Here is a 13,724-nt window from a genome sequence, read left to right on the forward strand (position 1 = left end):
GGGAAATTGTATATAAAATCCTTAGGTAAACGCGCCTTTTTTAAAAACTCCCTGGGTTTTTTTTTTCGAAAATTTACTCCCTGGGTTAATGGAAATGACAATAAAATCCATGCCGTCAAAAATTTTTAACAGCCGTTAGTCAAATTCAAAACGCACCGTTTCACCTTATTAAAATATTAATTTTTTTTATTAATTTAATTTTAAAATTTAAATCTAAAAATAAAAAAATAAAAAAATTAATCTTTTGTCAACTCACGACTTCTTTCCTCAACCCCGGCGAACACACCCCAGCTCTCGAATCTCTCCGGCAACATCAACGGTGGTTTGGCTTCGGTGGTGCCTTCTCCAGTTGTTGGAGAACAATTGATTTCTCAGTTAGATTTCCAGTTGGTGACTTCTTGCCTTCAAATTGATTTTTCAAGTTGAAGAACAAGAAAAAGAGAATTTTACTGTTGGTTCTTGTTATTATATCTTGATGGTCTTTTATCTTTACAATTTCAGGGTCTCTACTGCAATTACCAAAGGGAGAAAAGGAGACTGTTGTCGATCTGATCATTGCTCAAAGTTTTTGGTTTCTTGCTCTGGGTTTTGTTGGTAGAAGGATTTTCTGAATGGGTTTTGCTTAGTCTTTTTTTTTTTCTTTTTTTTTTTGGTATATGGGATTTTTTCAGCTTGTCAGATGTCAACGTTTGGAGAATCTGGTTGTTTCCCTCAGAGCCAAGCTAACGTTTACCCAAGTCAATCTGATCATTGTTTCCCTCTTGCCTTCAAGGAGAATTACAGCAAGCATCAGAAAGGTTTAAAAAAATTCCACAGGCGTCAAAAGATTCCAACTTGTTTAAGACGGCTAAAACACATTAGCAGAGGCATGCATAACATTGTCCCTTAAGATGTTGGATTCTCATACACAAGACTCAGGAGCCCAATTTCAATAGCCCTTCTCAGAAAGGGAATTACATCAAAATTGCACATCTAAAAAAGGGATTCTGGTAGATTGGTAGCGCCTGGTTTGATGGAATTGCGTTTTTTCTGGGGTTGTCAATACTGAGAAAATTTGAGTGTTTTTTACTTTGTTTGGTTTGAGGAAGACCTTTTTTGGCATTGGATTGTGCTCTGTAATTATGTATTGTTTTGAGGAAAAATTGGAGGTTTGGATGTTTGTGATTACTCTAATCATTCAAATATGACAATGGAACTGTAGTAGTGCATTGTCGTTGTTAGGAAAGATCCATAGGAAGATGGACTCCACAACCCCTCCCTCCTCTCCTGTGCGAATTTACCAACTTCCTCTGTCACCTCACCACCACCACCTTCTTCCCCTGCTCCGTCGAATTCTTCAACTACGCCTACTCAGACTACTGACACCCCAGCGCCTTCATCCCCTTCAACCCCTTCACCTCTAGCTCCTCAGTCTCCTCCACCGCCAGCCCCTGCTGCTCCTCCTCCATCCCCACCAGCTTCACCCCCACCGGTATTAACACCACCTCCAACCTCACTGCCACCTTCTCCGCCAACCACCATCAACTTCACCACCGCCATCGCTACCAGCATGACCCCCACCATCTGCCCCTTTGCCAGATCACCCCCTCCAGTTTTATCTTCGCTACCACCACCACTAGGAGGCTCTCCTCCGCAAGCATCCCTTACACCTCCGGTGGCATCCCCACCTCCCCCTCGAGCCATTCCACCAACTGCATCTTTACCTCCTCCACCCAATGATCCAGCACCGCCTTCCTCCAACCTAGATCTGGGAAATTCTGGAAAATTTTTACGATCTCTCTGGAATTTAAATTTTAAAATTAAATTAATAAAAAAAAATTAATATTTTAATAAGGTGAAATGGTGCGTTTTGAATTTGACTAACGGCTGTTAAAAATTTTTGACGGCATGGATTTTATTGTCATTTCCATTAACCCAGGGAGTAAATTTTCGAAAAAAAAAACCCAGGGAGTTTTTAAAAAAGGCGCGTTTACCTAAGGATTTTATATACAATTTCCCTTAATTTTATTGTCAATTGCAACCTTGCGAGTATACTTGACAATATATGGAACACAATTTATATAATAAAAAAGTATGATTACAAGCATAGGTTAGACGAAAAATATCATTTCAATTTCAAGTGAAATGGAGATGAGTAATTTCATAATTAAAATTAAAATTAAATTTAATAGATCTAATAATTGTTACATCAATCAATCATTATAATTTATATCTAAATAGCAAAGTCGTGAATATAAAAAACACAAAAGGAGATAAATCTCATAAAAAAACAGCACCTTTTAACATCCCAATTCATGCATGAAAATGACAGATATAAACTAGGAAAAATTACAGTTTACCCCTGCAAAGTTGACAGCGTTTTTCAATTCGAATACCAAAGTTTCAATTTTTGCAATCCTCCCCTCAAAGTTTCAAATTTTTACAATTTGACTAATTGTATCCAAAACTTCCCATATTGCCTCTAATTTTTTATTTTTTTATATAAAAAATTTTTTAAAAAAATTCGGTTTGGCCATCTGGCCATTTTTGTACCCCAATTTTTTTTTTTAAAAAAATAAAAATTAGGGACAATATGAAAATTTTGGGATAATAATGGTCGAATTGAAAAAATTAGAACTTTGTGGAGGGTGGATTGCAAAAATTAAAACTTTGGTGTTTGAATTGAAAAACACTGTCGATTTTTTTGGGGGGGGGTAAACTGTAATTTTTCCTATAAACTAATACACAGCTTCAATGGTGCTCCATGATTACAGCTGGTAGCTAGTTCAGGATATCATGTTCTAGTGCCTTTTTTTCTTCCTTCCCAATGATGAGGGGATCAAGCCATGATAGCAATTAAGAGCATAATCTTATGGATAAGGATTAAGATCTAACGACATATATTAATTTAATAAACTGAGTTGAAAGAAAACTAAGTTCAATGTGCTTTCTAAAAGATATGAAATGATTCGATGGAGGCGCCTTCCGTGGTCTTAAAAAGAGTAAGTTTGATTACATCAAGATTTCAACAAAGAATTCAAATCATATTACAGAGAGGAATAAAGCAGTTATTAATGTATAAGGGAACCTCGATCAAATTCCTAACCAGTTAATGTACAAGGCAAGACCAGAACATACATTACAAAGAAAGTCCAGAAGAGTTTGATTTTTCAGACTTGTTGGCTTAAAAGAGTAAATGACCAGTTGGTTTACAAAGCCGAATTTGTTTCTATTTTTCAAAACCACACCTCAAAAAAAAAAAAAAAAAAAAAAAACATTGGCATGTGAAGTCATTACCATTGCCAATTTAAACCTCGAAGAGCTGGATCATGGTGCAAAATGGTGGGGTGGCCAAAACCATTGGGCCTCAGTCCATAGAGCCCGAATCACTCCTATTTTTCAAGTGGAAAATATTTTATGTTGTTTTTTAAAAGTATTTTGAGCTTTGAAATTGAATTTTGTTTGTTAAATATTTTAAGAAAAGTGTTTTTTTTTTTAATAAAAAAAATAAAATAAAAGAAAAGACTTTTTGAAATGGTTAGAAACATAGTTGATTTTTTTTTTTTTTTTTGAAACTAGAGTCAAAAAATCTAGTGTTTAAGTTATATGGAGGTCTACTAAGCCAAAAGCAAATTACGGAGTAAGAGACGTTGGAATTGGACTATTGCTACGTACTAATAATAAAAAAAAAAAAGAACCTGCTTGGTTATTCAAATGGATGATTTATTAGAGTGGATAAGAATCTCGCCATTTCCCTAACAAATCCATATTCATCTTTCTCTAACCTTAAAGGACCAGATTAATTATATATAATCATGGAATTATTTGCCTTCCACCGATTTCACGTATTCTCTCATGTTGTATTGTTAATTAAGGTTATTTTGTCTAATGATTACACTGTCATGATTATCTATAACTTTCCTGGTGAATTGGCTTTCATTGTCAAGTGATAAAGCCTTGTTCTTCGATTGTCATCCGATCACTATTCTAGTTATTTTTGTTTTTATCTTCAAGTCGCAGAGTTGGTGTTTCTTTAGTTATCTTTATTTATTTAGTTTAATCAAAGCGAGAGAGAGGGGGAAAAGGGTATCTTTATTTTAGTATGAGTTATCTTCGAGTAGTTTATTTATATTAAAAGAGTACTTTATCTTCGAGTAGACCTAAGAATTCATCTCATGTCTTTGTAATTATCTTATTTATAAGTGTGATTGATTAATAAAAAGTAAGCAAAATTTAATTTTGATTTCCTTTATCGAATTTAAAGGCTTTATATTCTCTAAAAGCTTAACAATTCCAGCACAGACATTACAAAGAAAAATAAGAAGAAAAAAAAAAAATCTTAATTTAGTGTATTCATATGCATGTGACATCCAAGTCGTGGGTTTCATGTTTTTTTGTTAGAATTTTTAATTATTTACAAATACAGAGATATAAGAGACATTTCACCTATACTCCATTTGATTTAATCCCAAACTTTAATAATTTGAGTAACATTACAAAATTTTTAAAATTGGATATATTAAATTGAAAGTTTTTAAAGTTTAGGAGATTAATTATTGGAAAATCAATGAAAATTTAGGAGGGTTAAGTGAAGTTTTTCCTAACGTTTTTTTTCCTTTTTAGAGTCTTTAAATATTAAAATACATTTAATCATTTTTTTTAAAAAAAATTGATAATGAATAATTTATCATTTTAATTTAGAATTTATTACATATAAAATTAAAGATTTTTTTTTTTTTTTTTGTTGAGAAATTAAAGATTATTTTAGAAATGATTAATGATTCATAGATCTTAAAGAAAGTAAAAAATCCTTATATTAAGTCCGCAGCTAACTCTCGAGTTTCATGCCTTCTTTGCTTCAATAACTGTTTTATTTATGCAACCCTTCAGATAGGATCGTCCCGGTTCTCCTAATTGTTTTGTAGTTCTATACTATTATTTTTATTTTGGTTGAAAAGCCTCCCACTTTTTCAGTGTTTTGATCCAATGTAACCATCTTCCCAATTTGAATTAAATAAATAAATTACAAGAAGTCCCACGTTAACTGCTACAAGAGTCAAGTTCACATAAAACACTAGACAACTTCTAATAACTAGAGGTACTATATATTCAAGCAACTACTATACACGACTTGTAGTTTATCTTGATCTTCTTTCCAATACAAAAAACTGAAGGAGCATGCCAAATAGGAAAAGATAACCCATTTATCTATCTCAACTGACCTTGATTTATCCATCCAAATTAAATTAAACCAGTCCTCAATCGGCTCAACCACTCCAGGTTTCTCTCTCTCTGTCTCTCGTCTTTTTCTCTTCAAAAAGCACATGACTTGTTTCAGAGTGAGTTGTTTCTTTTTGTGTTTTAATCCTTTTTAATTTCATAACATGTCTCTCTTTTCTGCCTCACGATTTGGGTTTGTGGGTGTTTCTTGAAAAATCCATTTTCTTTTGATCTTTCGGTGCATATGTTTGGTAAGATTACTTTGTTCTCATTGCATGTGCATGAGATTTGATCTCTCCTTTCACCATCTCGTATTTAGGGCATAATCTCTTATTGGTCAACACAAACAAGAGAAGAAACACTAGCTACAATTTCAATGGATCAATCAGATTGGGCATGTCTACCAGAAGACCTTCTTGATTTGATTTTGAGCAGGTTGGTAACACTTTCAGACTATGTTCGATTTAGCACTGTTTGCATGCCATGGCACACCTTTGCCCTAGAAAAGTACGATGGGGAAAGGCATCTCAAACTTTCAACCCATCAACCTCCACTACTATTTTTACCTCACACTCGCGGGTCTAAAGAAGAAGAAACTACATTTATAATTAGTATACATAATTTCAGCAAGACATATGAGTTAGAATCATTCACACCCATTTGTAGCCAGAGATGGAGTGGTTCTTCACATGGATGGTTGATTAGCGTGGATGAGAATTTTGCCATTACCCTATCAAATCCATTTTGCTCCAAACTCAAAGGAGGTGATGTTGGAATTATTCGCCTCCCACCGGTTCCATATAGAAATTGCTATTGTATTGAAAAGGTTATATTGTCAGCTAACCCTACAATGACTCCCGATGATTACACGGTCATGATCATCTTTAACATGTATGGTAAATTGGCTTTCATTAGGGCAGGTGATAAAGAATGGACTTGCATAAAAAAATGCCATAATGTTGACGATGTTATTTATTCCAAAGGCCTATTTTATGCCCTTGATGGTACTTGTTCAGTAATCACTTGTGATATTAGTGAACATAATCCCATGTTGAACAAGGTTTCACCTAGGCTTTCACCTAACCTTTCACCTGATGAAGAAGTACAAGAGATTAAGAATTATATAGTGGAATCGGCTGGTGGCGATCTACTACAGCTTCTAAGGTTTATGGACTGGACTACTGTTGTTCATGGTGATAATAAGAGGCGAATAATGCATGTGGAGACAAAAGGGTTCAAGGCTTTCAAGCTATTATTTTTGAATGGGGAGTCAAAGTGGGTTGAAACAAAGAACTTGGGTGATGGATCCTTGTTCTTGGGTGAAAATAATTCAACCTATATGTCGGCTTCTGATTGCCTCGGATGCCATCCGAATTCTATATACTTCACGGAATACTGTCCACCTCATCCTTATTTTGCTCATAGTTATGACATGGGAATCTTTAACTTGGGAGATGGAAGCTTTCTTCAGCGAGATTGTGTATCAAAGTTCTTGTCTTCTCCGGTATCGATGTTGCCACCAATTTGGATCGAGCCAACTTTTCAAGGGAAAAAAATAGGTGGGTTTGTTAAAAACCCTAAGCTTTAAAAGCTAACTTTATTTGTGAACATGCAGGCAATTTCTTTTATTTTTTATTTTCAGGAGCGGCTACATGTAAATTATTATGATATTTATATACTAGCTTGTTACTGTTATCCTGCATGTTAATCTATTCTTGATAACGTTTTCTCTTTTAAATTTTAAAAGTCATCTTAGGTTCGCACATTTATCGAATAAATTCATCCGTACGTTTCTATTCCATTACGGCATTAAGTTTATATTAATGGTGATGCCATGTCATGTCTAATAAAAAAAAGCACACAAGATCATGATCATCAAATCATCAAGTCAGTGGAAACAAATTTGCTCAGAAAAAAAGTATTTCATATTAACTTTTATGTTATTAGTTGTATTAAAAAATTAGTATTTTGTCATAATAATATATAATTTCTAGTAATATAAAATTAAACAATATTTTAGAAATCATAAAAAAAAAAAAAGAAGTTAATTTATCCAAATTAAATGGGACATCTTCTCTTCTTCACTTGTGCTGGTCGTAAAGAGGTTGAATCAAATCAAATCCGAGGGAAATATCTTATCATCATGCATGCAGTTCGGATTCTAGGCTTAATTAAATGAAGGGCCAGGAACAAGAATAAGGTCAATAATCTTTTTCGTTGAAGGTCCTTAATTTTCTAGCGACGACCCTCTTTTTATTTTATTGAACTCTATTATAAAGTCATCTTTTTTTCTTTCTTTTTTTCAACATTTTTTATAAAGTCATCTTAAAAAGGACTAATAATAGTAGGTATCTGATTAATGCTATTTAGTATACTCTTGTAACCGCCATATATACAACAACCTTTGGATTAGCACTTCTAAAAAATGAAAAACAAGTGTTCCTCTAATATGCGAGAGATTTTCACCGTCATATAATACCACTTGCGTGTATGAGAATTAATGTGCCTATAGTACCAAAAAAAAGAAGAAGGAGAAACTTCACTTACTCCCACAAACTTTCGCACTTTTTGCATACACCCCCTCATTGTTCAAAAACTCTCACTTTGATGTATCTAACTTTCGTTTCCTTCCACTTTGCCCATTTCGTTAGGATTTTCTGTGAAATCCTAACGGAGGGGTGTGAAATTCCAATCTTGCCCTTATTTATTTTTTAATATAATAATTATAATGTTTGGAGAAACTTCACTTACCCCTCCTGAACTTACGCACATTTTGCAAATACCCCTCAATTTTCAAAGTCTATCTTAACGAAGGGGTGTGAAATTCTTAAAATGTCCTTATTTTTATTAAAAAAAACTCTTGACCCGTGGGTTCATCGGTGTTCTATCCACTTCTTACACTTTCACGAATTAGAGCAGCACTGTATTCTAACAGTTTGAACAACTTATGACCCTTCGATGGGTCACCCGCCGTGAGTCACCAAGTGACCCATCGGAGGGTCACAAGTGTGGGTCACCTCCTTTTTTTTTTTTTTAATATAATAATTATAATAATAATTTTTTATTTATAAATAAGGGTAAATTTAAAATTTTTTAAAAATGTTAGGGGTATAAAGGTCTTTTACTCATTCTACCGTTTGATTTAATTCCAATATCTAATGGTAGGGGGTATTTGGAACGAAACGAAAGTTCGATACACAAAAGTGAGAGACTTTGAAGATTAAGGGAGTGTTTGCAAAAGACGCGTAAGTTCAAGGAGATAAGTGAAGTTTTCCCTAATTTTTTATTTATAAATAAGGGTAAATTTGGAATTTTAAAAAAATTTAGGGGTATAAAGGTCTTTTACTCATTTGACTGTTTGATTTAACTGCAAAATCCTAATGAAAGGAGGAAAGTGAAACAAAATCGAAATTAGATACATCAAAGTGAAAGTTTTTGAACAATGGGAGGGTGTATGCAAAAAGCTCGAAAGTTTGGGAGTGGTAAGTAAAGTTTCAAAAAAAAAAAGCTAAGAATGATACAAAGTCTTGAAAAAGAGGAAATAGAAGATTAGATAATTATGAGCTTAAATGTAGCCAAGTAACGAAACAAGATGAAATGAACCCTAAACCCTAAAAAAAAAAAAAAAAATCAATAAATATTACTTTACGGTGAACATAGCGCCTCCAATCCATCAAACTTCTCCCAAAACCCTCCCCTCAGAAAAGCCCTCAACACAGAATGATTGGGAAACGACGGAGCAAGCCGAAGAAAAAACCAGTCCTGGACTCAACCATTCCAGGTCTCTCTCTCTCTCTCTCTCTCTCTCTCTCTCTCTCTTGTTTAGACCGACAGAAAGAGGGAGAAGAATAGAGTTTTGTTTGGTTGTTTCGTTTTGTGTTTTAATCTTTTTAATTTCATAACATGTCTCTCTTTTCTGCCTCACGATTCTGGATTTTAGATATTACTTGAAAATTCCAATTTTTTTTTTAATCTTTCGGTGCATATAATATGTTTGGTAAGATTATTTTGTTCATCAGTGCATAAGCTCGATCACGAGATTTGATCTCTCTTTTTACAATCTCGTATATATCTACAGGTCCAATATTGGAAATGGAATCAGATTGGGCATGCCTTCCAGAAGACCTTCTTATTTTGATTTTGGACAAGTTAGTATCACTTTCAGACTATGTTCGATTTACTGCTGTTTGCATGCCATGGCACTCCGTTGCCTTAGACAAGTACCGAGGGGAGAGGCCACTCAAACTTTCCATGCATCAACCTCCACTGCTATTTTTAACTCACAGTGCTCAACCGTCTAGTGAAGGAGAAACTACATTTAGCATATACAATGTCAGCGAAAACAAGGCATGTAAGTTAAAAACATTCATACCATGTGATACACAGAGCACATATCATTATGGTGATTCTTATCATGGATGGATGATTAGTGCGGATGAGGAGTATGTCATTTCCCTATCAAATCCATTTTGCTCCAAGGTTAAAGGAGCCGATGATTATGGGATTATTCGGCTCTCACCGTTTTCACAATATTGCTATACTTACAACAAGGTTATATTGTCAGCTAACCCAATAATGGCTCCTGATGATTATTCGGTCATGGTCATCTATAACGATGGTCAATTGGCTTTCATTAGGCCGGGTGATGATAAAGGATGGACATGTATAGAGAAAAGTTGTGATTTTGTTGATGTTATTTATTCCAAAGCAGGTCTGTTTTATGCCCTTGATGAATTTGGTTCAGTCAAAATTTGTCATATTAGTGAACATTCTCCCGAGTTGAACGAGGTTGCACCAAGGCTTTCACCTGATCTCCTGCTTTGTCCCAACTTGACCCCGGTTTTACCTAACTACACCTTGTATAATGCCTATACTTTGAAGAATCAATATATTGTGGAATCACCGGGTGGAGATCTACTACAAATTTTAAGGCTTGTTGTTACTGGTCTTTTTTATAATTATGATGACAAGCGGAAGCAGCGAATAACAACAAGTACGACGTTGACAGAAGGGTTCGAGGTATTTGTTCTGGATGGGAAGCCGAAGTGGGTTGAAACAAAGAGTCTAGGTGATGGAGCCTTGTTCTTGGGTGAAAAGACTTCAACCTATGTGTCGGCTTCTGACTTCCCTGGATGCCAGCCGAATTCTATATACTTCACAGATCGTCAAAATGACACTTGTTTTGCTTCTAATTATGACATGAGCATCTTTAACTTGGGAGATGGAAGCTTTCAGCGAAATTGTGTATTAAAGTTCCTGTCTACTAGAAAAAATATAAAAAAGTTCATGCCTCATCCGGTATCGTGGTGGTCGCCACCATGTTGGATCCAGCCAACGTTTCAACTAGAGTCAGCATAGTGAGATCGATGAGATGGTTGTGGAATGAAAATACGTTGGTTGGTGGGGGTACTTGTTAAAAACGCTAAGATTTAAAAGCCATCTTTTTCCTCTCTATGTATGTTCTGTTGGTGCAAAGTGAACTATATTTAAATTTAGATATATGATTCGTGAATAAAGCTAAGTGTTATTAAGACAATTTCATGTTTCGCAGATTATAAATTCCATTATACAAGAATCTGTGCTACTTACAGCAAGTAAATAATAGAAAAAAATAAATTATTAAAAGGATGAAATACAGAAATGATCTCACAGAATCTCATTTTCCCCTTGCACTTGGGTTTCTTGATGTGTTAGTGTTTCCAGTACTATAGTGTACATAACATAATATGATTCCAAGAGTTTATTTTTTTTGTAGTGTGTTTTAGCTATCTTTAGGGTTCTATTTTCATCTTTAAGGATGAACTCAAAAATATGAAATGGGCTTTTAAGTGATCACTATAATTAATTTAAAAGAAAAACAGTATAATAATTAGCTATGCCAATTCTTCAATTTTTCCTGGGCTCCTATAGCTATTTCCTTATAGCGTACAATTGTTATCAACAATATATATATATATATATATATATATATATATATATGTGTGTGTGTGTGTGTGTGTGTGTGTACGTTTGTGCAAACGAATCCTTGTTATAATGTTTGGTGAGCAGAAGCTGTTCACAAGTAAAGAATTGGAACACAAAGAGAAGCAAAAATCCCACTAGGAAGAATCTCTCTGACGAAAACTGATAAACCTTCACTTGTACTAAAAGTTTAATAGGTAAATTTAATCATTTAATCATTAGTTTAATACTTCTTCTTACGTGTGAGCTAAAACTCCATTTTAAATGGGGTGAATTGTTGTCAAAGTTCGATCATAAGACTTTTGGCTCTAATACCATGTTAAACCACCACTTGTCTTAAAAGTTTAAGCTAATAAAAAGAGGTAAATTTAATCATTTAATCATAGTTTAACAAAAATAACAAAAAATTGAGGAGCGGAATAGAAAAATGGATAAAAATAATAAGAATAATAACAACAATGAGAATAAAGCTCGGAAAGGGTCGTTGGTTGGGTCAGAGAATCCCAGAAAGGTAGATAGCAAATTAACAAAATCAAGAAAACCCACAAAGGATAGCAAGAAAAGACGCCAAGAAAAGGAAGGGAAATGGAGAGAAGATGGATTGTTTAGGAAAGTTCAAACAGAGAAGGAAATGGTCATGTGGTGATCCGAAATTCTGAACGTTCCAGTGAAAAAATATGAGAGAGAGAGAGGTGGCGAGACAGTGAGGGTCACTCCTGCACAAGCTTCCACGAAGACCAAGATTCGAGGAGAGCTTTTCAATTAGTTAAGCTCAACTTACATAGATATACATAAGATGAAACAACCTAGCCTAGGATTGTGGATTGGGTGGATTAAAAGATGCCCTTTGACCCCTTCTTATGCCTTCATTGGGAATGCCTATACATTGACCAAGGCCCTGCAATACCTTACATTCTAAACCCTTCATTTGTAACCAAATCAATGGTTGGGATAATGCCATGTCATTCAAACTTTAAAAAAAAAAAAAACGGAGTGATAAGCCACCTCATCAACCCTTTTGAGCGGCTGGCCACTTCATGAATTGTTTGAGAGTAGTTGTAGTTGGTCACTTCAAATACGTTTGAGATGGTCCAACCACCCTTCTTAACTATTGTGAGAGTGATCGAATATCCCATTAATTATTTTGAGAGTGCCTCATGCCTACTGCAGCCGATTAAAGTAGTTGACATGCCTATTGGAATCAATAGGGGAGATTGGCCACACCCATAAGTTGTTTTCGAGGTGGCTAATTAATTACTTTGTCAATTGTTTTAGAGGTAGTTGAGTGCTCCCATCAATTGTTTTGGAGAGTAATGAATGATTAAAAAAAATTATTTTTAGTTTGAAATCCTCTAATGAGTTTAAACATAATACAAAATAATTATGAAAACTAAAAAAGAAAAAAAAAATAATTATATCAAGTTTCAGACTTTTTCGAGTTTCTTAAAAAAAAAAAAAAAATCATTTAAGGGTATTTGGCCTTTGAACAATAGGAAAATTATTAGGCTGAAATCTAATTTTATTGTCAATTGCAACCTTGCTAGTATACTTGACAATATATTGAACAAAATTTATATATTTTGATAAATGGAATGACAATTTAAAAAAGTATGATTACAAGCATAGGTTAGACGAAAAATAATCATTTCAATTTCAAGTGAAATGGAGATGAGTAATTTCATAATTAAACAAAATTAAATTTAACAGATCTAATAATTGTTACATCAATCAATCATTATAATTTATATCTAATTAATAGCAAAATCGTGAATATAAAAAACACAAAAGGAGATAAATCTATTAAAAAAATCACCTTTTAACATCCCAATTCATGCATGCAAAGGACAGATATAAACTAATACACAGCTTCAATATGGTGCTCCATGATTACAGCTGGTAGCTAGTTCAGGATATCATGTTCTAGTGCTTTTTTCTTCCTTCCCAATGATGAGGGGATCAAGCCATGATAGCAATTAAGAGCATAATCTTATGGATAAGGATTAAGGAGTATGTGAGAATTACAAGCTCTAACGACAAATATTAATTTAATAGACTGAGTTGAAAGAAAACTGAGTTCATTGTGCTTTCTAAAAGATATGAAATGATTCGATGGAGCCTTCTGTGGTCTTAAAAAGAGTAAATTTGATTACATCAAGATTTCAACAAAGAATTCAAATCATATTACAGAGAGGAATAAAGCAGTTAATGTATAAGGGAACCTCGATCAAATTCCTAACCAGTTAATGTACAAGGCAAGACCAGAACATACATTACAAAGAAAGTCCAGAAAAGTTTGATTTTTCAGACTTGTTGGCTTAAAAGAGTAAATGGCCAGATGGGTTTACAAAGCTCATGAATTTGTCTCTATTTTTCAAAACCACGCCTCAAAAAAAAAAAAAAAAAAAAACATTGGCATGTGAAGTCATTGCCATTGCCAATTTAAACCTCGAAGAGCTGGATCATGGTGCAAAATGGGGTGGCCAAAACCATTGGGCCTCAGTCCATAGAGCCCGAATCACTCCCATTTTTCAAGTGGAAAATATTTTATGTTGTTTTGTAAAAGT

At 34.1% G+C, this 13,724-nt stretch overlaps 3 protein-coding genes across 3 annotated transcripts; 2 read left to right on the forward strand and 1 right to left on the reverse strand.

The window, feature by feature from the left end:
* Window positions 1–1,407: 1,407 nt before the first annotated feature.
* Window positions 1,408–3,340, reverse strand: LOC132170167 (glycine-rich protein 5-like). The gene is made up of 2 exons (XM_059581059.1): window positions 3,293–3,340; window positions 1,408–1,779 (listed from the first exon to the last, which is right to left on the reverse strand). The coding sequence occupies exons 1-2, from the start codon at window positions 3,338–3,340 to the stop codon at window positions 1,408–1,410; spliced, it is 420 nt and encodes a 139-aa protein (XP_059437042.1).
* A 2,235-nt stretch (window positions 3,341–5,575) lies between these two features.
* On the forward strand, window positions 5,576–6,787 carry LOC132170168 (F-box protein SKIP23-like). The gene has a single exon (XM_059581060.1). The coding sequence runs from the start codon at window positions 5,576–5,578 to the stop codon at window positions 6,785–6,787; it is 1,212 nt and encodes a 403-aa protein (XP_059437043.1).
* A 2,504-nt stretch (window positions 6,788–9,291) lies between these two features.
* Window positions 9,292–10,557, forward strand: LOC132170169 (F-box protein At2g26160-like). Its single transcript, XM_059581061.1, has one exon. The coding sequence runs from the start codon at window positions 9,292–9,294 to the stop codon at window positions 10,555–10,557; it is 1,266 nt and encodes a 421-aa protein (XP_059437044.1).
* Window positions 10,558–13,724: the final 3,167 nt, after the last annotated feature.

The sequence above is a fragment of the Corylus avellana genome, chromosome ca2, assembly GCF_901000735.1.
Source record: "Corylus avellana chromosome ca2, CavTom2PMs-1.0".
Classification (NCBI taxonomy): Eukaryota; Viridiplantae; Streptophyta; class Magnoliopsida; order Fagales; family Betulaceae; genus Corylus; species Corylus avellana.